The sequence below is a fragment of the Fundulus heteroclitus genome, chromosome 2 (assembly GCF_011125445.2).
Source record: "Fundulus heteroclitus isolate FHET01 chromosome 2, MU-UCD_Fhet_4.1, whole genome shotgun sequence".
NCBI classification, from domain to species: Eukaryota; Metazoa; Chordata; class Actinopteri; order Cyprinodontiformes; family Fundulidae; genus Fundulus; species Fundulus heteroclitus.
Window position 1 is genome coordinate 3284179 of NC_046362.1, and position 22471 is coordinate 3306649.

At 41.6% G+C, this 22471-nt stretch overlaps 1 protein-coding gene across 1 annotated transcript; it reads right to left on the reverse strand.

Moving 5' to 3' along the window:
* Nucleotides 1-6765: 6765 nt before the first annotated feature.
* dldh (dihydrolipoamide dehydrogenase) lies at nucleotides 6766-21846 on the reverse strand. The gene is made up of 14 exons (XM_012863632.3): nucleotides 21707-21846; nucleotides 18969-19044; nucleotides 17368-17447; nucleotides 17152-17220; nucleotides 15458-15527; nucleotides 13060-13160; nucleotides 12822-12965; nucleotides 12614-12715; nucleotides 12273-12463; nucleotides 12000-12170; nucleotides 11262-11451; nucleotides 9053-9190; nucleotides 8663-8752; nucleotides 6766-7490 (listed from the first exon to the last, which is right to left on the reverse strand). Exons 1-14 carry the CDS (start codon nucleotides 21743-21745, stop codon nucleotides 7425-7427), a joined length of 1527 nt encoding a protein of 508 aa, XP_012719086.2. The 5' UTR covers nucleotides 21746-21846; the 3' UTR covers nucleotides 6766-7424.
* Between the last annotated feature and the right edge of the window lie 625 nt (nucleotides 21847-22471).

Sequence of the window (22471 nt, forward strand, 5' to 3'; positions counted from 1 at the left end):
ATTACAAGTAATGACAGTTTGAAGTATTTTACTCTATGTGTAATGAATCACAATAAAACAACCCTTTCACTTTCTGAATAGTGCACTTTTATGCAATATTCAGATTTTTTGAGATGCACCTGTGTGCTCTGCTCCCAGTAATCACAATGAAGTCTGGCTTGGTGCTTAACCTGCAGGAGCTACAGGCGGTTCAGCACTTATAGATAAACAACATGCATGGTTGGAATTCCACCCATAGGCCTCCACCCTAAATAAACAACTAGCAGCATTTTAACCTCTTGTCTGATTCAGCCACTGTTAAAAGCCTTCATCACAGTGTTTCATATAGCCAGCCTTCTCTTATAACCGGTCAAAAGGTTTGAAACTAGATTTAATGTGCAAATTTAAATTTTTATTATGTAGATCCTGTTTTAATCCTTTAATTACAACAAACGACCAGGTCTGCAGAGAGGATCATCAACGCCGTCCTCCCCGCCATTCAGGATGTGTACAAGTCTAGGGTCAGGAGAAGGGCAGCTAACATCTCTGCAGACCCCACACACCCTGTACACAACCTGTTTAGACTTTTACCTTCATGTCGGTGCGCCAGAGCACTATTTGAAAAAAAAAAAAAAAACAGCAGCCACAGAGACAGTTTCCTCCTCCAGGCTGTCAATCTGATGACCACAATGATACCTAATGTCTGCACGCTGTGACTAAAGTCAAATTCCTTGATTGTGCACACATTAATAGACAAATAAAGCTGATTCAGATTCTCAGAGAGGCACATATAAACCCCAGAGTAGTTAATTGTCATATATAATATTTTAAAGAAATCTTTAGAGTTTTGTTTTCATTAATTTAAGAAGGACAATGTTTATACAATTTTTACAAGTAACCTCAATACAGCTTAGAATTTTAATAAGCCATCATGTCTAAAGAAACAGAGGAACCCGATGAGACATCAGATCAAAAGGACCGTTTTACTCAGATATTAAGAAAGCAATGCACCCTAAGCAGCAGGTACGATATTTACTGCCTTCATCCTTAGAAGTTAGCTAATTCTCAAACATTTCACCATGTAAAATAAAGGTTAAACTAGTAACATTAATAACAGCAAAGGTAAATTAGGGCCACAAGTTTGAGCCCTGTTTTCTCCCAAAATGTCCTCTCTAATTAAATAATAATTCAGTTACCCAGAATCAGCAGCATGAGTTGGTTTTCTGTTATTCCACTACTCCATCTCGGTAATTTGCCATATTTGACTAGACTATCTGACAACAACAGAGATCATGTTAGTGACATTAGACTGCAAAACATTTGAAAAAAAAGGGTTTGTATATGCTCCACCATGTTCTCTTCATTTTAAGAATAATTTATTTTTAGTGTAAGCTAAAATCTATCTTTTTTGCTACTATATTCTTAGTTTCTATTCCTGCAGTTTACGACATCTCTTGGAAACTAAGCAGTAAATCCGATAGTCAAAACACAAACCCTTTTCGAAACAAAAAGACTAAACAGTAATTTAAAGGTTGTACTCACTTGTGTGTAGGCTTTACAGATAGGTCAACATCTTTATTCAGCCCAGACAACTGCTTCAGAGCCCTCAGACTCTGGATTAAAAGAAAAGTTGAGCTAGAGTGGGACTGAAGAGGAAGGAAGGGACATTTTACTGCTGAAGTGAAGTGGAGTCTAAGCCTTTTAATCAGAGGGAGGAAACGTCTCCTTCCTGCATTTACACCCAGTTTCAGTCTTTTGTCGGAGAGTGGTCAGCAAAATAAAACAGAAAACGTCTCAGTAAAACATTCAATTAAAAGGCCATTTATGCTGAAAAGCCTAAAAAAGTAAATGACAAAACTCAGTTTGAGTCCGACTTTCATTTGCTAAACACATCACTCACAGGTGGTTCTGTTACAAAATCTTTGCAATTTGTGATGCTTTGGGATAATTAGTTCAGGGGTGTAAGACATCTCTCTCTCTCTCTCTCTCTCTCTCTCTCTCTCTCTCTGTCTTCCAGACCCCTTGGCCCCCGGCCCTCCCAGCAAGTTAAGGAGACCCTGCTTGCCATTAATAGATAATTAATCAAACAGTTTTACAGTCCTTCTCCTTTGGGTTCACAGCAAATATAGTCCCCCAGGTAATGAGTATTTAATCCAGCTACTGGAAAACTATAATAAAATGTATTACTACCAGCTCAACAGGGTTTTATTGAAATATTTGCTTCTGGCTTATGTTTTGGCAATTATGTTGAAAAAAAAATTACATTGATTATGTTGTGGGTGATTTTGACCCGCACTGTGTAAATGCATACAAAACAGTCAAGAAAACAGGTTAAACCAATACCCAATATATATTAGATTACTTAAACATTTAGTCAAGTGACAAACAATAGATTTTTAATTCCAATATTTTATTTAAGAACTGTTTTGCTTAAGTTAGCAAAATGTTCACAAAAACATTTATTTCAAACTTTACCTTTAACATGCGCTATTTACTAAGATTTTGAACATTCAACAATTTCAAAGTTCTCCACATGATGGGCAGAATGTTACTGTGTGCTTTCTGCAGATGTTTGGGCAGTATGAAACAACAATCGCTTTTTCAGTGAAAGCAAAGACTGAGGAAAGCTGAGGTCCGCCTTGCATCTTCACAATTTCACTGGGAAGTTCTGGCTTATTTCTTCCTACTGTTCCCAACACGGTCAGCTTTCTTTTCTGAAGTTCTTCTTCAAGGCGGTAGGACGTAAAGAGGTTATCACAAGTGATGTTATGACCTCGCTGCCCTTCACTCATCCCCAGCACCACACGCATCCCCTGATTCTTCTCATCTTTTCCTCCAGATAGCTTTCCAGTATATAATTGCATATTCCGTGCATTGCTGGATTTTGCATCACAGGCTGCCCATATTTTGATGCCGTACTTGGCAGGCTTGTTGGGCATGTACTGTCGGAAAGAACAGCGCCCCCTGAATGGAGCAAGATGCTCATCTACAGAAACACAGGGACCAGGATTGTACAGCAAAGATAAAATTTCAACCCATTTATCCCCCACATCTCTGATTGCAGCTAGTTTGTCTCTTTGACGTCGACCAACTCTTGTATCGCGGTTGTCAAAGCGGATCACACCAGATATCATGTGTCTCCAGAGACATCTTGCATTTCTCTTGAAACACAGTCAAATATATTTGACTGTGGACTTCAGAAAACCCGGTGGACCAGAACCATCATTGACTGGAAACTTCACACTGGACCTCAAGTAATGTTGCTCTCCAAATAAAATCCGAAAATGACTTTCATCTGAAAACAGGACTTTGGATCACTGAGCAACAGTCCAGTTTCTGGTTCAGGAGCGGCTTGACTCCAGCAATGTGACATTTGTAGCCCATGGCTAGGATTCGTCTGTGTGGAGTAGCTCTTGTGAAGTCAGTCCACTCCTTGTGAAGCTCCCCCAAGTTCTTCAATGGAGTTTGCTTGAAAAATCCTCTCAAGGCTGCAGGTATCCATGCTGTTGATGCTTCTTTTGTTAACAAAGTTTCTCCTTCCTCCTGTCTATAAATATATTTGGCTACAGCTCTGTGTCAAAAACCAGCTCCATTAGCAATGGCTTCCCCATGATGGTTTCGCCCACTGACCCAGACTGAGACCATTTAGAGCATCAGGAAACCTCCGCAGCTGTTTGAAGTTAATTAGCTGACCGGGGTGTGACACCATGAGTTTCCAGTGTTTCCCTTTTATCAATATTCAAATATTGGGTTTTATCTATAAGCTATTATCATGACATTGTTGCAACGACAAGAAACAAAAGCTTGAAATATTTCACTCTATGTGTAATGAATCTTTATAATATCTGAGTTTCACTTTCTGAAATGATTGACCTGTTTTCACAATATTTTAATTTTAGGAGCAGTACTTGTATCATACAACTGGAGAACGTTCCACAGCTCTTTGTCATTTATGGGTGAAATTATGTTTCAATTTATTTCTGTTCCTTATTTATTCCACTTTAATTGAATATGAATGATAACATTGTAATATTTAAAGTATTTTCCCAAATAAATAAATAAATAAGAAATCCCTTTAAACCACTGTGCACTGAACTTTGAGCAGGATGAGTCCTGAGGTTTCACTGATCCACCTTGGTTTAAAATGTTAGTTCTCTGTGCAGTACTCACAGTCCAGAAACCATGCATGTTAAGTCCACAGGGTTTGCCACCTTTATTCAAGTGATAATGATGGTGTTGCATTGAATGCAGGATGTTAAACCTTTAACTGGTGTTTTGATCCTAGAGAGGTCCTAAGAGACGGTTGGTTGTCTTGGTTCTCTTGATTTGAAGAAAAGGAGAAAACATCTGAAGGTCTGTTTTAAATCTCATTAAATTGCAATAAATGTATTTCAAATGTTTATTTTATTTCAATTTGTAACAGAAAATGGGATTTTGTTTTCAAAACTCAAACAAATTAATGTTTCTAAGAGCACTTAAATATTTGAACTAATTAAAGCACAGTAAATAATTCAAACTTATAATAATAGAAAAGATTCTCCTTGAATGAACTTGCAAACAAGTGTAGTTTACCAGATTTTTAGGTTTATTAGATGTGCAGAGCAACCAGTATTAGAGGTTTGGGTTGTTTATTTTTATTAACCAGAGGCATATCTGGGCTGACAGCGTCTGAAGAAGGTACACAAGGACACAAAGACAAAATTGGAAGAAAAAAACCCATCAGCACAATACCTGAGTCAGTTGGTCCAAAATGCTGTTTTTGGCTGTATTACTTCATATCTCCAGACTATTGGGGAGCGTGTCTTCCTGCTCGGCTGAGGTCCTTCATCTTCAGCTTAGTGAGTGTGTTTACTTCAGCCTGGAGCAGCAGCCGCGGCCCAACCCTGCCGTGTTCAAACACAGGTGGAGTTTCAGGAATACTTCTTATTTAATGAGAGCGTGTGTCATCTACAAGATCAGCTTCAGCGAAATGACAAAACAAACAGCTCGTCTCACACGAACAGTTTAGGGAAAGTCAGCTAAGCTTTTTTTTATTATTATTTTTTAGAAACTTTAGAGGGGTCCATATGCAAGCCTCTGTTGGCCCCAGGTATGTGCTAGAGAGAAAATATCTGGTCATTTGTAACAGAAATGATTTTCCACCCAATATATTTTCCTTTTCTCCTAGGTAGTTGATACAGGTTGCATGTAACATACTGATGACTGTAAAAAAGCTGAGATGTTAGTTATCGGCTTTTCTTCTAAAACATTTTAATACATCTTACCCGTCTCCCTTGTTACATAAATACGTTATAAGTTGCAGTAAAGCAGTATAACAAAAGGCCAATATGTTGAGGACTATAACTACTCATAAATTATATAACTTACTTCAAGGGATGCCATGTCCAAACTTCTGAATTGTCCATTGTAAAAATACTTAAAAATACCATAGTCTTCACCTAAACTGACACTGCAACAGCAGCAACACCAGATAAATTTGCTCATTTAAATAAATAAATAAATAAAAACACTGGTGAATTTGTTACAGGTCCAGTAAAAGGAAAAAAATACCTTTAAGAATGTTTTGGGGCTCCCGTCCAGCAGGGGGCAATAAACACTCACAATGTTCTGTGCTGAGGAACTCTTGATTAAATAAATCCTTGGGAAAAACCCGGCACTGAAAATCTATAAAATGCACATTTTATCTTAAGTGTTTTTATTTAATAAACGAGATGCCTAATAGCAAGCAAACTTTCTGCCATAAAGATAATTCAATAATTGTTTTGACTCAAAGGTCAACTAGAAAACAAGCAAAAATGATCAACCACAGATGATATGAAAGGGAGGTAATGGCAGAAGGGACCAGACAAGATCATTTTCCCAGGGGCCTCATACCAGGCATGTTTACAAAGCAGTGCTGAAGCCATTTACTTGCTTCTGGGTCATTTGTTGTAGGAAAACAACACTCTGCCTCTTTTAAAAGCAGACAAAGGTCTTCTGGCTGATCACTCGACCTTTTCCCCTTCGCAAAATCGCTCTTCAAAGACATTTGGGTTTGACTAATCTTGGCTGATCTTCTGCAACTGGTAAGTCATGTAACTGAAACAGGAAGCTGTCAATAGAGCCAAGGGGATCAGACGGACAGAAAGAAAATCCTGTTTATCATAAATATGGATGTATTTTATCGTTCTAAAAATGGAAATACAACAAACTGTTTATTCTGCTTCCCAGTAATAAAAATACCAATGGATCTGTACCAGCAGCTGGGGACCAGAGCTATACAGCACACACCACCTCATATCAGAGATTGTCCACATGTGAAACTATGAAGACAATGTGCAGCATAAAGACTTGGATAACAGAAAGACAACCCTTTCTGGGTTTGATCTGGTGGGATACTTTAGAGCGGGGGTCACCAACATGGTGCCCACGGCCATGGGCAACAGGTAGCCCCTAACGACCACATGTGGTGCCCTCAAGTCTGTTCTAAAACTACCACAACCCTCCAGTGAGCTGCATTTAAGTTGCTATTTAATTTAGTTGCTCTTCCTTTTTCAATCATACTTGTATTGACATAGATTTAAAAATGACAAAAGCATTAAAAACATTTATATTACATAAAGTTAAGGTGAGCTTGCACTCTTCTAGGTCAAAGGTCAGTACAGGTAGCCCTTCGTATGACAGTACCAGTGAAGTAGCTCTCAATTTCAAAAAGGCTGGTGATCACTGCTCTAGAAGAAATTGTATCAAGTTGGCTGAATTTAAAACCCTTATAAACCTAATGAAAAAGAAAAAAAGAGAAACAAATGTATTTATGGAACTTTATTTATTGGTTTGGATGAATAGCGCAATCACAGTCAACCAACTGATTCAGGAAAGGCCTCCCCCATAGTTTACTGTTTAAACGGAGTCCTCGATGCTCTAAAAGGAGTAAACCAATACAAGAGCTGTGGAGAAGATAACATTTTGTATAAATGTGATGTTTACATGAGGGGTATGGGTGCAAACATAGCAGACACTTCTTTTGCAAATATCTGTCATCCAGGTAGAAAGGCTACTAATCTTAGCTAGCTCCCGATTAGACTTTTCACAACTCTTTCACCCAGAAAAAAACGAAAAGAGAACAAGTCAGACAAACACATCCTTGCCTTCAGTTAGAAGAGAACATGGTCACCTCAAAATACCATCCATCTCTCGGTTCCAAAAATGGGGAGAGAAAAAAAACTCCCGTGGGATCTTTAAAGTATGTGCGAAAAAACAAAGTCTCACTCAAGTCGACATTCGTTTACCATTAAAACTCCTTTTAATATTCTTTTTGGGACACTTAAATAACATGAAACTAATTATAGTGATCCTGTTGCGGTGGACGCAGGATCAATGGTGGTTCACATCAGTCAAGGTCACGATGGCGACACTGAGCGTCTTGTTTCTCCGCCGCCACGTCCAACGCTGTCGCCACAGTCACCTCAAAAGTTGATGGCTTTGCCGAACGACGCTGCCAGGTTGGCTTCTCTAAACGCCTCCGACACGGTCTACAAGAAAACGGCAGAGCAGAGAAGGGAAAGTAAGCAGGAGGGTAAAATGTAAAACTGCCAACTAGCAACCTTTAAGGGGAAATATCTCCTTTTTCAGCCCTTAAATACATTTCGTTGTGTACTTGGAGTCTCTAGTAGTGCAGAATATTTCAATGTAGTCTGTCCAGGTGCTGCCTAGATATATTTATATTCAGTTTGGGTCATATTTTTCAAGATTTATACATTTTTGTCTGATTTATATTACGTCTTTTGAACAATTACATCACAATATTTGCTGAAGAGCTGCTAAACAGGGTCATGGACTTCCAGTGTACTAATTTTGCTAATCGGCCATTTTTATTTCTCCGAACGATTTTGTAGTCCAAGCTAAAGGAAGCTGAAGCTGCAAGTGGATAAAGTCAAAATATTTGGTTGTTGGGTGCATTAACCCACAGAATTCATTACTCTGTCCCCCAGCATACTACAAAAATAGCCGATCGGGGTGGAGTGGAACAATCTGGAGGGGGATGGGGTGTGATGGGCCTCCTTTAGATTTAAAGAGACAGCACCAAAACAAGTTCCTCAGACTCTCCTCAGAACAGGGGTAACAAATACTTTTTTATTATTATTATTTGGATTAATTTCTGAAGCAAGGATGATAGTATAAATGCAGAGCAATTTAGTTTATAATCAGTAAAACGCTGTGTAAGGTAGCCCAGCTGCTGGGCTAGTGCCCACTGTGAGTTCTTCTGCAGGTAGACATGTTGAGCATGTGCATGCAGATCTGATCATTTTCATCACAGCAAAGTGCGATGCCCTGTGTATTCTGACACCTCTCCACTGAACCAACATCTCTTTCGGCAATATGAGCTATACAAGCTCGCCCCACATGGGTCACCCACATGACACTGCCCGCTCCAGACCAGGAACCCAACTTAGCCCTGGTCAAGCTTACTCTGCTCCGTACGCTAACCTTCTAGAAACATTGTTGTTACTGTTCATGTAGTAGGAAAAAAGAAGAGTGAAATTTTATATCTAGTTCTATTCATGATCATATCATTTTTAGAAAGTTAGAGGATAATATCTAAACTATTGCTCTTATTCCTCTGGATGGCTGCAGGGTGTCTGCTCCTAGAGCCAAACAAAGCCTTGGACTGCTGAGTAAAGTTTGGATGAAGCAGGGAACGTACGGGATGTGCGTGGCAGACCCGAGCGATGTCCTCACAGGAAGCACCATACTCCATGGCCAGCGCGGCTTCGTTGATCATCTCTCCAGCTCCCTGCAGTGAAACATAAACATGTGATCAGATTACAATGTCGGACTTCTTGGGTTTTTTCCTAATCCAAGACACAGTGTACGATTGTCATTGCTTCTTTAGCAATGACCATCTGTGGTGTCTGCTTCTAGTAAAGGGTGACTTTGTCTTCTGGACCGAGAAGCGAACTGAGACCCACTCCTCGAGGTCATCTGTCAGCTTTTTATGTCCGGACCGGGGTTCCCATTTGCTGGTTGTTTACCAGCAAATGCCCGCAGCAACGCGTCAAGTCCACAGTTGTTGTGAATGGTTCTGAGCTCTTACCGTTCCAAGGATGTGGGCTCCGAGCATCCTATCCGTCTCCTTGTGACTGAGAATCTTCACTAGGCCATCAGTGTCTGCGTTGGTCTTAGCTCGGCTGTTGGCAGCAAAAGGAAACTTGCCAACTTTGTATGGGATGCCCTGGAAAGAACAAGGAGAGATGCAGATTGTGAAATGATGCTGGGTATTCAAATTGAACACACGCTAAAGCTAAAATAATCAGTCGTTTGCAAAGCTAACAAAGATCAGGCATCAGATTATGCCAGCTTTGACATTTCAATGTCCTTTTCCTCCATTCCACAAGTTACTACTCCTTGCAGCATCCCAGAGTTTCCCCTGGCGGGCCGCCAGGCTTCAATTGCTCCCTCCACCAGGCTTTTGTTTGAAACAACAAAACCGTCAGTAAAGTTCCCGTCTGGGAGAAAACCTCCTGGTCAAAATAAGATGGCGCTAGCTGCTATTAGATTGACCCACACCTCATCTGGCTGCTAGACTTCCTCACAAACAGACCTCAGTCGGTCCGGGTCAGACAGAACATCTCTGATGTGATCACCCTCAGCATGGGCTCCCCTCAGGGCTGCGTCCTGAGCCCCCTGCTATTCATTCTGATGACACATGACTGCGTCCCCAGGTTCACCACAAATCACATCATAAAGTTTGCTTACGACACAACGGTGGTGGGCCTGATCAGAGACAACGACCAGGACTACAAAGAGGAGGTGGAGCAGCTGGTGGGCTGGTGCAGAGACAACAGCCTGATCCTGAACATGGAGAAGACGAAGGAGATCATCGTCGACTTCAGGAAAAACTGGCCTCACCACGCTCCACTGCTCATCAACAGCTCAGCTGTGGAGGTGGTCAGCAGCACCAAGTTCCTGGGGGTGCACATCACGGACAACCTCACCTGGTCTGTGAACACCACATCACTGGTAAAGAGGGCACAGAAGTGACTGTACTTCCAGCGGAGGATGAGGAGAGCCCACCTGCCCCCGCCCAACCTCACGACTTTCTACAGAAGCACCATAGAGAGCATTCTGACCAGCTGTCTCTCTGAGTGGTGTGGAGGCTGCAGTGCCTCTGACTGGAAGAACATGAGGAGAGTGGAGAGGACAGCAGAAGGGATCATCGGGGCTCCTCTTCCGCCCATTAAGGACATTTTGTCCCAGCGCTGTGTTTCCTGAGCCCATAACATCATAAGAGACCCCTCGCACCCCCACCATGGACTGTTCTCCCTGCTTCCCTCTGGGAAGAGGTTCCGCAGCATCCGCTGCAGGTCCACCAGGTTCTGCAGAAGCTTTTTCCCTGTTGCCATCAGACTGTTGAACTGCTGAACTATAAACTGGACTCTGCACCACATTTGCATCACAGCATCTCTATCTAGCATTACAAATGCTGACGAACTTTTAGTCTCTAAATGCATTTTTGCACAAATGCCTTTTTGCACCACCATTTCTGCACACTCTTGTACACTGTGATCGCACACTGTTTCTTTCCCCTGCACTGTTTACATTTCAATTGTTTACGTTTGAATCACTGCTGCACCTTATACTGTAATTTACAAGCTGTATGCAACGAAATTTTGTTCTGTATGCACTCTGTACATACAAAATGACAAATAAAGTTGTCTTAAGTCTACCAGGTCAATAGGCTGCACCCCTCCTTCGAGCTCTATCCCACAACGCTCCTCGCGTGTGCACCCCTGGTGTTGGAAGGCGCCGCGCTCAACTCCCACAACCCACCATGACACCTACCGCCAGGATTACACACATTTCTGGGGGATTTCCCTGAAGTTTTATGTTGGAAACAGCAGTAGTTCAGTGTTAAAGGCAGCTAGTGTGGGTCTGTCCACAGCTGTCCAGCCTTATATAACAACTAAACTGAAGACAGCTGAAAATGACATTTAAAAGGATATGATATTATTAATTAAAACATGACTCTTCATTTATTCTAAAGCCCTACATTCTGGCTCGGTTTTCACAGCATGTTTCTCTGATGGCCAAAATTGAGCCAAATCCTTGTCCTTCCCCATCCTCTCTGACAGCAATCAGACTCATAATCAACTGATCCGTTGTCAGCATATGCCTTAGTTTACAGAACCTTTAGCTGAATAGCTCCCGTGTGGCTCAGAACCTTTTCTTTAACTCGTATGCTCTACCTCAGCTGAAAATGAACTGAGCCAACCATGAGGCTGAACTCTCAGAGGCCGACTCACCTCCTGCTTAAGCTGCTCCTCCGTTTTGCCCACCCAGGCCACCTCAGGGTGCGTGTAGATGACGGAGGGAACGCAGTTGTAGTCTATGTGCACGGCACCTCCAGCCATGCCTTCCACGCAGATGATGCCCTCATCCTCAGCCTTGTGGGCCAACATTGGGCCAGCGATCACATCACCGATTGCATAAATGCTGATGGAGAAAGGGGGGTAAAAACAGAAATACTATAATTAATAACAGCTTCAGGCGTCAGCACTCAATGCTTTAACAAACCGATTTACAACACTACATACAAACACAGCTATAGAGTGCTGAGCTATATTTCCATTTTATACGTTTCTTTAGGTTTTTAGATTGGCAACAGAAAAGCTCTGGTCAGGAAAAGCAGCCTGAATGTGGTCGTCATCCTGGTCTCTTATAGAGTCTGTTAGTCAGACACAGATGTTCGCCAGAATAAAAGCCACCAGTGAACAATGAATTCACTGAGTGACAGCCCCAACTTCAGCAGAAGATGGCATGTGATGAGAAGGCCTGTTCTAACATTATTTTAGCATCAAGTTAGAGTCACTGATTTTTTAAGCTCAAAACACATGATGCATATGTGAGCAAAAGGCTTTTGTCGTCCATCACAGTCCCTCCCTGGGGATGGGCTCCAGCCCCCCCACTGCCCTGAGTAGGAACAAGCAGCTACAGACAATGGATAGGAATGGATAGATATGCTCCAAGCTTAAGTGTTATACCCATGTACTTTCGTCTGGAAGCGGTTGTTGACGGGTATACGACCTCTGTTGTCCAACTCGATACCAACGGTCTCCAGACCCAAGTTGGCGGTGAACGGCCGCCTGCCGATGCAGACCAACAGCACGTCACAAGTCAGGGTCTCGTTCTTCCCACCAGTTGCTGCCTCGACTCTGTAACATCAAACCCTCAGAGTTACAAGCGATTCAACGCCAGCCACCGATTACGAAAAAAAAAAAACTTCAAGTTTTTTTTTGTTCTCTTTGCAAACTCACGCCACGTCGATCTTTCCGTCGGGCCTCTTGGTGGCTCCCATGACTTTGGTGCTTAGCTTGAACTTGACGCCCTGCTTCTGCAGGATGCGCTGGAAGTTCTTGGAGATCTCCATGTCGATGCCCATGCCGCCCACGTGGCCCAGGAACTCCACTGCCGTCACTTTAGAACCCAGACGCTCCCACACAGACCCCTGTGGACAGGGCGGACGTTACCGTGAGAAAACAAGCTGAAGCGGCCTCTCCATCTGCTAAACCACGACAGGCAGAGAAAGCTGCTGCTGCCAGGTTCAGGTGGACACTAAATGATGATTGACAGCATGTTAAAACGAACTGTTGCTCACCAGCTCGACTCCAATAACGCCGGCTCCGATTACAATCAGCTCCTCCGGCACTTTGTTTAGGGACAGAGCTCCAGTCGACGAGACGATAGACTCCTCGTCAATCTAAAGAAAAAAAAAAAATTTATGAATGCTTCTACAGAATTAAACAGAGTGTCAGTGCTTCTTGCAGCTATGAACAAATGACAGTGGATTAGAGATCAGAAGGTACCTGGATACCAGGAAAGGGGGTGACCTCTGACCCTGTGGCGATCAGGATGTTCTTAGTGTTGATGACCTGCTGGGTGCCGTCTGCTGCAGTGGCGGTGACTTGGTTTTTACCGCTTATTTTGCCAAAACCGTTAACGTGGGTTACCTGAACAGAGACGCGTCACACAGCAGAATATCTAAATATCTCAGCGTCTAATACGACAAGCGAAGCAACATGAAGCCAGATCCAAAACGCTCACTTTGTTCTGTTTGAAGAGATGCGCAATTCCTCCAGTCAGCGCCTTCACTGCCCCGCTCTTCTGAGCCATCATCTTCTCCAGGTTTAATGAGATCCCAGAGACTGTGAAAGACAGCGAGGATGAGGTACTGCTGCGCCTTCCTGCCCATTACAGGTCTGAGGCCTCAGCTCGCATCTTCCTGACATTGTGCAAGAGGCCAAGCCCCAGTTCTGCTGTAACTTTTACTGGAAAGACTTTACAAAGGTTTCTTCTAACTGATGGTTAATCAACCAAGTCTTAGTGGGGGAAAAAAAGCAAAAACAAAACAAAAAGAAATCCATTTATAAAACATTAAAAAGTTAAAATAAGACAAATGAGCATGAATGTAAAACTATAGTCAGCCTCATTCTTTTATGTTTAAATTAAAAAAACGCCCATCTAATCAGAAACTGGAAATGTAGCCATTTCATGCAAGACAGCTAGATGTGCAACATCGGCACGTCGTTTGGAGCGTACAGTTATCAGATATAAAGATAACAGACATAAAGGTGGAATTTGCTTTAGAGTGGTTTTGCTCAAACCTTTTCTGTCTTTGTGTTATTCACGTTTTTGCTCTACTGTACTCATTGTGCAGCAACAACCGATGTCATTTCAGGTCATTACTTAAAGCAGGGGTGTCAAACTCATTTCTATGTTAGGCCACTTTGGCATCATGAAGTCATTAAAAGGGCCGGTTGTACGTGTATAGATATTACTTTTGAATTCATAATTTTATTTAAGTTCACATAGAAATAAAAAAAAAAAGCACTGTAACAAAAGTAGTACGCTTAGGCCCAGTTTATACAGTTTATCTGGGTGAGTTACACTTTAAACTCATTCTGCATCACTTTTTCCTGACATTTCTGGGTTGTCTTAATGTGTTGTGGGAAAACTGACATCTAGTGGCAGGATGATGTTACTACACAGTAAAAAATAAAATCAACATTTGCCACAGGAGGCACAGCTTTAGCCACTTTACAGAATTTAAAAGGATATATGCCTCTCTTTTATGACATGATGTGCCATATTTGGCTCTTGAGGGGCAGATTCGGCCCGCGGGTCTTGAGTTTGACCCGTGCTCTAAACTTTATTAATACAGTAGGTAGTCCAAAGTATTTTACAGCAAATCAAAGGGAAAACAATAACAAAAACCTTTAACCCTTAAAAACAAGTGTTAAAATGAATTCTTAAATCTCACACTTCTATCGCTGACCAATCAGACAAACAGTTCAACAGTGAGACTGATCAGAAGCTCCAGGAAGCAACAATGTTTTCAGTTCTTATCTAGAGACGCCCATAGTTTCTGCACATCTCAGGTTTTTAGTGGGTTCACTTCAGAGCACTGTTTAGTTCTGGTTCTGGGAACAATAAGCAGGTGTCTGATGACCTGAGTGGTCTTCACGGTCATAATGGACGAGTCACTCAGATGCAAAACCATCTTTATGGAACAATAGCACCATTTTAAAGTCGTCTGATGGAGGTACTTGTTGATAAATCCTCAGAGCATCTTAAACCACTTGGTTTCAAGTCCTCTATTGAGATAAATTCTGGAAGCTGGAAATCTGGAGAAGAACCCAAGTTGCTGGAGGTCAAGTGCAAACTTTGGAGCCAAGTGATGCTAGAGGCGCCTCACTGTGTTTGAAAAGGTCCAAAGTCAGTGCAGCAATCCAACAGGACATTTCTACATAAACTGCAAAACTTCTTGGACAGTTTCCATAGGCCCACATTTCTGCATCCAAAAACCTTTTTTTTCTTCTTGTTCATATGTCATGTTTACATTTTTGGAAAAACAGCATGGTTTAAGTTGCTGAAAGTCATATTTTTCAGAATTGTCAGAATGACTAGAAAATATAACTCCTTAGACGAGTATTTACTTTTTGAACTGCTCTATGAACTGAAATCAACCTTTTGATAAGGTTTGAATTGACAGAGACACACCTCTACATCATTAGCACAAGGAGCCGAACACCTTAATTGCACTTTTTTAGACAACACATCACCCAGCCTCTCCCAGCTCCTCTTTGAAGCCAAGCATTGTGTGAGGGAGGTGTAAACCCACCAAGCCGCTGGCCCAGTTAGTGTACCGGGAGGAGTGTGCATCAGCTCTCACTGGCTTTACCTCCATCTTCAACTTCTCAACATCACCATCTCTCCATCTTTCTTAAACTTATCCTTACCGTTCCTGTTCCAAGCTAACCACAGACTGTGTCAAAGGACCGTTCTCCCTACAGGCATGACTTCACCACAGCCTACCCTGAGATTTTCATTATAAATCTAAGAATATAAAGACAGCATTGACTTCTGTTTAAACCTGAATGGACAGACCTGGAATCACAAGTGCATTTTTAGCTCTTTAAAAAAGCTTTTACAGCGGACTTACTTTCAATGCCTCTGCTTTCAAAGTCTTTGCCATGTGCCATCTTGTATAAGTGGGAGTTGTTTAGCAGAGCCTGAAGAAACCAAAACAGGAACTCAGATTTAGGAGAAGCACTTCAATGCAATGCAGAGCATAAAATGACAAAAGGCATCTTCTAGCACTTCATCCACCAATCAGCTCCTGTTCATATACACATCTAGATTAGAGGTGCTACACAGACATACGTCCACAATACATTTAGAATAAGAATCAGCTTTACTGACCAGGTTTGGGAAAACAAGCACACAGTTCCACTTTGTCTTTAATGTAAAATACACACATTGATTTAAAGGAAGGATGCAGGCAGACGTGTCAAGTAACTAAGTACAAATACTTTAGTGGAGTAATTATTTTTAGCCTTCTTTTTACTTCTACTCCTTACATTTTCATGGAAGTATCTATACTTTCTACTCCTTACATTATGAAATTAGTCTCAATAGGCAGAAACATCTGATCAGTCATGAGAGGTAAACGTTTGCAACGTCAGAACTGATTTGACAAACGTGTTTCCATCTCCTCCTTAGTGCGCTTTCTCTTTATGGAAAAAATCTAAAACCCCCTTAAGCGTCCATAAAACCGTTTTTTCCCCCGAAATTTAGAGTTACTTTGAATTTTGACGTTTCTGTCAACCTTTTCTAAATCAACATTTCAAAATGCGCATTAAAAAAGGTTGATGGAATCATGGCTTATGTTTCTGACTGCCGACCCGTCCAGACTGAACCCCAACCCCTCGCCCAATGACTGCTGGAGATGGACACCAGCTAATCTCCAGCAGCTAGCTCACCCTGTACGGTCAGACAGCTGCGCAGAGACACATTGGAGTTTAGGGTTTGATCCTGCAGCCACGTTGCAGTGAAACACCTAACAGTAAATTCTCAAAACGCTGTCTGGTCCTGGTCATCGCTTTAGATTCACATATCTAGATTGCCACAAATGTCATGTTGCCCATTATGATCGATGGAAGGGATGTTTTGTATTTTCTACTCTCTCTGTTTCTCTCCTGCTCTGCATCCACAACATCTCCCCTTTAACTCATCTGAGATTTCCAGCTCAGAATTTAGGTTTTATTTGACCTTTTGAGAAGCCAATATATCGTTGACCTCTATAAATCTATGCATTGCAGAGAATGGCACTATAGAATGGGTGGCCATTTTTTCCAGAAATTATTTGGGATTTTCTGTGAGAATAACGTCATTAACGCGACGGCAGCAAACCAGTTTCAGATCATGTTAAGAATATTTGGACCTGATCTGGAACCAAACGGTTTAATCTGTGTGTTTTCTTCCCCAAATCCTCTTTTATTTCGCTCAGAGAGCCTCTCGCTGCTGTGCGGGGAGTTTCTTTTTTTTTTTTAGAATAAGATTCGATCCAACTTAATTTCACCTCCCTGCATTTTAGTTTCATTTTTTATTAGTAGATGTCAGTTTTTTATGATCATAGCCATTATCTTTAGAAACTGACTTTTTATTCAGCTTTAGTTAAGTTTTCCCACATTAAAAAGGGAAGATAATGAAATATTTTTCTCACATTGTTTTAGTTGCCAAATCTAACCCTGACAGCAACAAGCCCTCGTTTTTATTTCTCTCCAGTTCAGTCTTACATTTGTATGCAGAACATTGAGTTTTATGCTAGCAGGTCGCTGACGCGGCGCTTATTACCTTTGAAGGGATGCAGCCGACATTGAGACAGGTCCCACCCAGTGTGGCGTTTTTCTCAACACAGACCGTCTGTCAAAGGAACAGAAAAGCATTAAAGAAGATCATTAAAGCAGAAATACATTTATTCAGCTAAGACCCACACCTACAATCCAAAGTATGATATATTTAAAGTAATGAGACCTAATGAAGCACCGATTTGTCCAGAAGTCTGCTCACCTTAAAACCAAGCTGTGCTGCTTTGATGGCTGCGACATAACCGCCGGGACCAGAACCCACCACAGTCACGTCTGCATCAACTGCACAGAGGAGACATTTATTCCCAGCAGAACATGGAGCGCGTAGGACAGCTACACGTTGTTTTCACTACACATTAAACCGGACCTGACACATAAACCTGCTGCAGTTATCGGCAGTTCATCTATACACATTACACGACTAGATTTAAAATGATTTTTAGTTTATTAGGAAATCCTTCAAAACATTAAACAATGTAAAAGCAACAGGAATTTAGAAATGAAATAATTTGAGCTAGGGCTGGATGATATATATAAAAAAAAAAAAAGCATATTGATAAAATAGAAATCACACTGATCGATATCGATAATTATCAACAAATTCAAAACATGAATTTTATGCGCAGCCCTGGCCATTTTATGCTGTTGCATAGTGACCTATTTTTAAATAAATGGATTCAAACACAACCTTTTATTGTACCAACTTACACCACTTACAAAACTGTTAGTGTAGAAAAATAGAAAACATGCTCTCTGAACTCTTTGAAGCTTGGTGACAGAGCTTTACTGGGTCTGTGTTGTGATTGGCCGGGAGAATGTAATGACTGTAATATTAACCTACATGATAGGCTAGAATGCACTGTTCTTTCATTGAACTTTTTATTGACCCTTTTTCTCTCGACTGAACCACACGTCTATCGATTGATATATATTGTTACTGAATTATTGTCCAGCCCTAATTTCAGTCTCTATTTACATTTCGTTTAAATTGACATTCCAATGAATATTTATGCCCTACTTAATAAATCAATAAACCATATCTTCATTGATGCTACATCAATCACTCATATAGTTAGCAGGCTTCACCTGTGTTTTACTTCCATTCTACAAGGGGTGCACTCTGCCCCGCCCCAGAAAGGTCATGGCATGTAGTAAATTATTAAATATCTCATCTGTACGTGTTCACAGTTGATTTTATTAAAATCATTAGCCTTTCTAAGGCTCCCATGTACTTGGGTGGAAATGAGCGTAAAGGGAGGCGCAGAGCTCAGTTTTAGGAGCGAGTACGCAGCAAACTGCTCGCTGGGAAGAAATCTTCACATGGAACTGATTTCTATGTGAAACCGCCGACAGACTGAGCTGCTCCAAGACGGTCGCGACTCACGAGCACCTGCAGCGCCACACCCACTCTGGGTCATACTGACACACAGGTCACTGTGGGAAACGTAGGAATGTGTCACAAGAAATTAAGACAGTAGGTGTGCATCGACTGTCACGGGTAAAAACATCTTTGAGTTAGAATAACAGTCTAGTTTTATAGAAAAGTTCACACACACACAACGTGACCTTGCCTCTTTATCACTCAATAATTACTGACCCCGCGTGGCAGAAAGGCCAAACATTTTTTCTGAACCAAACTGTAGTAATAGGTTCTTAAAAAGTAATTTGCTAAAAGCAGCAGGTCAAAGCTGTCCAAAGCTGACGATGGGAATCTGAAACAAAGCTCTGCTCAATGCATCGCCAACAGTCGTGTGTCACAAAGTCCCGTTTATGATAAAGAAGTCAGATGTCCAACAGACTTACTTTCTGCTTTGTCAGCGTACGTTCTGACCGACAACGCCGTGGCACCGTGGAGCTTGAAGGGCAGATGGTGACTGCGCTGTGGAGCAAAGGAAACAACGTTAGGCACGCCGCCAAGTGGTTCATTCATAGTGAGAAGTAGAAAGTAGAATCCAAAAATGTAATCAATTTATAGGGGATGAGCTATCCAATCATAAACAATATAGTGTATTAATTTCCATAAAGCTGTTTCCAGAGAAAACAGAAGAGCGTCAGGAATCTGTTGGCCTTTTAAAGGGAGAGTGCAGGATTTTTAAAGTAAGGTTGTCTTACAGGTTATATGTCTCACCTGCAGTAAATAACTCTATAGTATTTGTTTTCTATTCATTCAGAATGAAGCACTAATGATTCTGCTTTGTGAAATGTACTGAAAATGCAACAGCCCAGGTCACTCAACCCATCCTACTTTTTCCATCCCTATAAATAGTATTTCGTTCCTTTGCACGTTAGTTCAGCTCTCTTATTGGTTGGGTATTTACATGATCAGAAAGAAAATGCTCAGCTTTAGCACCAGATTTCACATCTATGTAGAATATTATCTGGGAAACATTTAAGCAGCTCATCAACATCAGTATTTAGGACATTTTTTATTAAATACCAGATAATATCAACATGAGGGGCTGACTGACAGAACAAGAGTGGCGAAGCAATGATGCAGAGTCCATCAATGATCGAATCGGCCACAAGTACTGCCTCTGTTCACATAGAGCCACTGAGGGCTGGCCTATAAAGGCTGGCCAGAAATTCCGTCATAAGGCCGTGGTTCTAAAGAAGGCAACATTTTCAGCACCCCCCTCATCCCCTAAAAAATTTTAACTTTCATCATTCTCCCTCACAACGCAGTGAAGGCGCTGATCTGAGGATTACCCAGAATCCCTTTCGTGTTTTATAACAATAACGGTTTCTAATGGCTGCCATCTTTCAACACTGCTACATTATATAAGCTAGATAATATCAACAGTTTAAAAGCGTTTTAACCAAGGCTTCAAAACAAAGGATGAGCCTAAAATGGCCACTGCCTGCGGACACAGCAGGTCGTCTCTCTGGAAAGACAGCGTGTTACTTCTCGCTGGCCACGAACTTCAGCGTCAATAAACCTAAAATAGACGTGCTGAACATACGGCAGAAATCCTTTCCAGATAGTGGTACACGGCAAAATACAGCTCCATTCAGGAGTTCACTAATATTACTCACCAACAGACAATCGGCACTTGAATGTTGTGAAACCATAGATCTGAGGGTTACCCAGAATCCCTTGCTACTCATACTACTGACAGCAGGTAGAGCCCAAGAGGTCCATGGTGCTGTTTCTCATTTAGCGGGCTTTAATGTCCCCACGGACAGTTTTGACTGCAACACCCTCCAGCTGCTTCAGCTAGGAACCAGCGATCAGGCCTGAGATGATGGACTCACACCTGAACATCTATGCAAAGAGAGTCAAGCTCAGAGCAGCAAGATTAAACGTAAAGCTCATTAGTAAGGCCGTGTTAAGAATCAGAATCGCGTCTACCTGCAAACATACTGTCGATGGCAAGTCACTGAGCTAAAAGCTCCTTTAGGGTCCTGTAGAGTACGTTCGCTTCAGTTTTAGTTAATAAGGTCCCACAACATATGGCATCTCGGGTCCTTTAACTTAGATTGCCTCCTCTGACATTTTGTACAACACTTTAGTTTACAGTGTTTTACGCAAGCAAAATAAATGTCCCCTATAAAAGAGTCATGAAACGAGGGTAAAGCTAGTTTAAGGTCGCAGAGTGGCATAATAAAATTAGCTTTTTGATATATCCTCTGATGTGCAGATTGGAACTGAGGGGGGAATATGATGACCAATGTCTAAAAGGACCATATCATGACTGTCTAGCAGACCTCCTACATCCAAGCAGGACGTTCTGGAAAGCGGAGAGTGAATACAGGTGAGATGACGGCTCATAGCCAGGCAGGAGTTCCCAGATGCTGACGGCCAAAGATGCTGAGCAGATACACGGCTGGATAAAGGAAATCACCAATGGCTCTCAGCCCACCACCATGAACATTATTCAGCCTTACAGAAGCTTAAGTTGGGCTGACATCCTGACAAAAGAAAGATAAAGCGTTTTATTACTGCCTTTAAGGCCTGGGTCATTAGTCCATAGGCACTTTACTGCGCTGTGTTAAATGGGCTTAATCCTGATGTCAGATTCTGGTCTCTTTTAGCACCAAACAGAGGTGGGACAGATGTTCTGTTGGGTCACCAGCCTTCCAGGACTGCTGCCAACATCTGGGTGACACCCCCAGCTCAGCTCCAGGGGTCATGGTTGAGCAGGCGGTCCCTCCTTTTAGTCTGATCGGTGTAAACAACACGTAGCAGCAGAGCATCCCAATGCTGGAACATTTTAACACAGCCAGTGCTGCCGGCAATAAAAGACAGCAGCCTATATAAACTTTATTGCTAATGCCGCAATCTGTAAAAATATCAACTTAATGTTAAAATAATTTATCACCGATATTCCAGAATGTTAACTCTTTCCAATGGGAGCCAGAAACAGGGGCTCTACACCCCTGCTGAGCCGCAGAGAGGCTGCCAAAGGCTGCTAGCCGGGCTGCTAGCAAGCCCCGGGCCGCTAGTCCAAACAGTGGCTCCTCTGGAGAAGTCCGCAGGCTGGACGGACCAGAGCCGTCCGGGACACATCCCGACAACAGCTGGAAACAAAGCTGCTCCTTACCGTGGCGAGGGAGCGGTAAAGCTGGGTACAGCTCTGCATTTTGTTGGTGTCCCTGGCAGGGAGGAAGTAACCTACAAGAAGGTTAGCCGAGCAAGGAAGGACTTATGAAACTTGTTCTTCCTTCTAAGCCCGTCCACATTCAACTTCCAGCTTCAGCTACTGCCACCGTGTGGATTGGAGGACGAATCTTCAGGAACTTCCATATATAAACTATCATTAAAACATGAAACATAGCACGTGATCTTATTATGCTTTGTTTAGGAGTGGGAAAAGTCTTGCAAACAGAAGATATGGGTTACAATATCGTTCTTAATTAATACTACAAAAAAAAAAAAAAAATAATAATAATAATAATAATAATATTGATAATAATAAATAATAATAATAATTTCATATCTCTAGAAATATGTTCTAGAAATTATATTTTTTGATCCATCTGTCCAAGTTATATCAAAATATGTTCGTTTTGTTGCATTCACTTGGTCTGTTGTTTCTGTATAATTTTTACAAAATGTATTATATTTATTTAAGCATTTATTGTTGTTGACATTGAAGCAGTTTCACAGTAATTATCTGAAGGGGTACATTAAATTTAAGATTTTGAAATGTGTTTCTTTAGCTTTTGGTTGTTTAGGGAGTTTTAAAGGGGACATATCATGCAAATGACTCTGTAGGAGTGCAGGAAATGTAAACCGAGTCTCCCCAGGAGACTGCACAGATATCTTTAAATTCTGCTTGGGTCATATTTTTTCATGTTGTTCAGTC

Excerpts from the sequence above, each read along its gene's own strand:
- dldh (XM_012863632.3), bottom strand. The coding sequence starts at position 21,745 with ATGCAGAGCTGTACCCAGCTTTACCGCTCCCTCGCCACG. Across the intron at positions 19,045-21,706 it reads TTTACCGCTCCCTCGCCACG|CGCAGTCACCATCTGCCCTT; the intron begins GTAAGGAGCAGC and ends TTTGCTCCACAG. Across the intron at positions 8,753-9,052 it reads GAGCCCACATCCTTGGAACG|GGAGCTGGAGAGATGATCAA; the intron begins GTAAGAGCTCAG and ends GTTTCACTGCAG.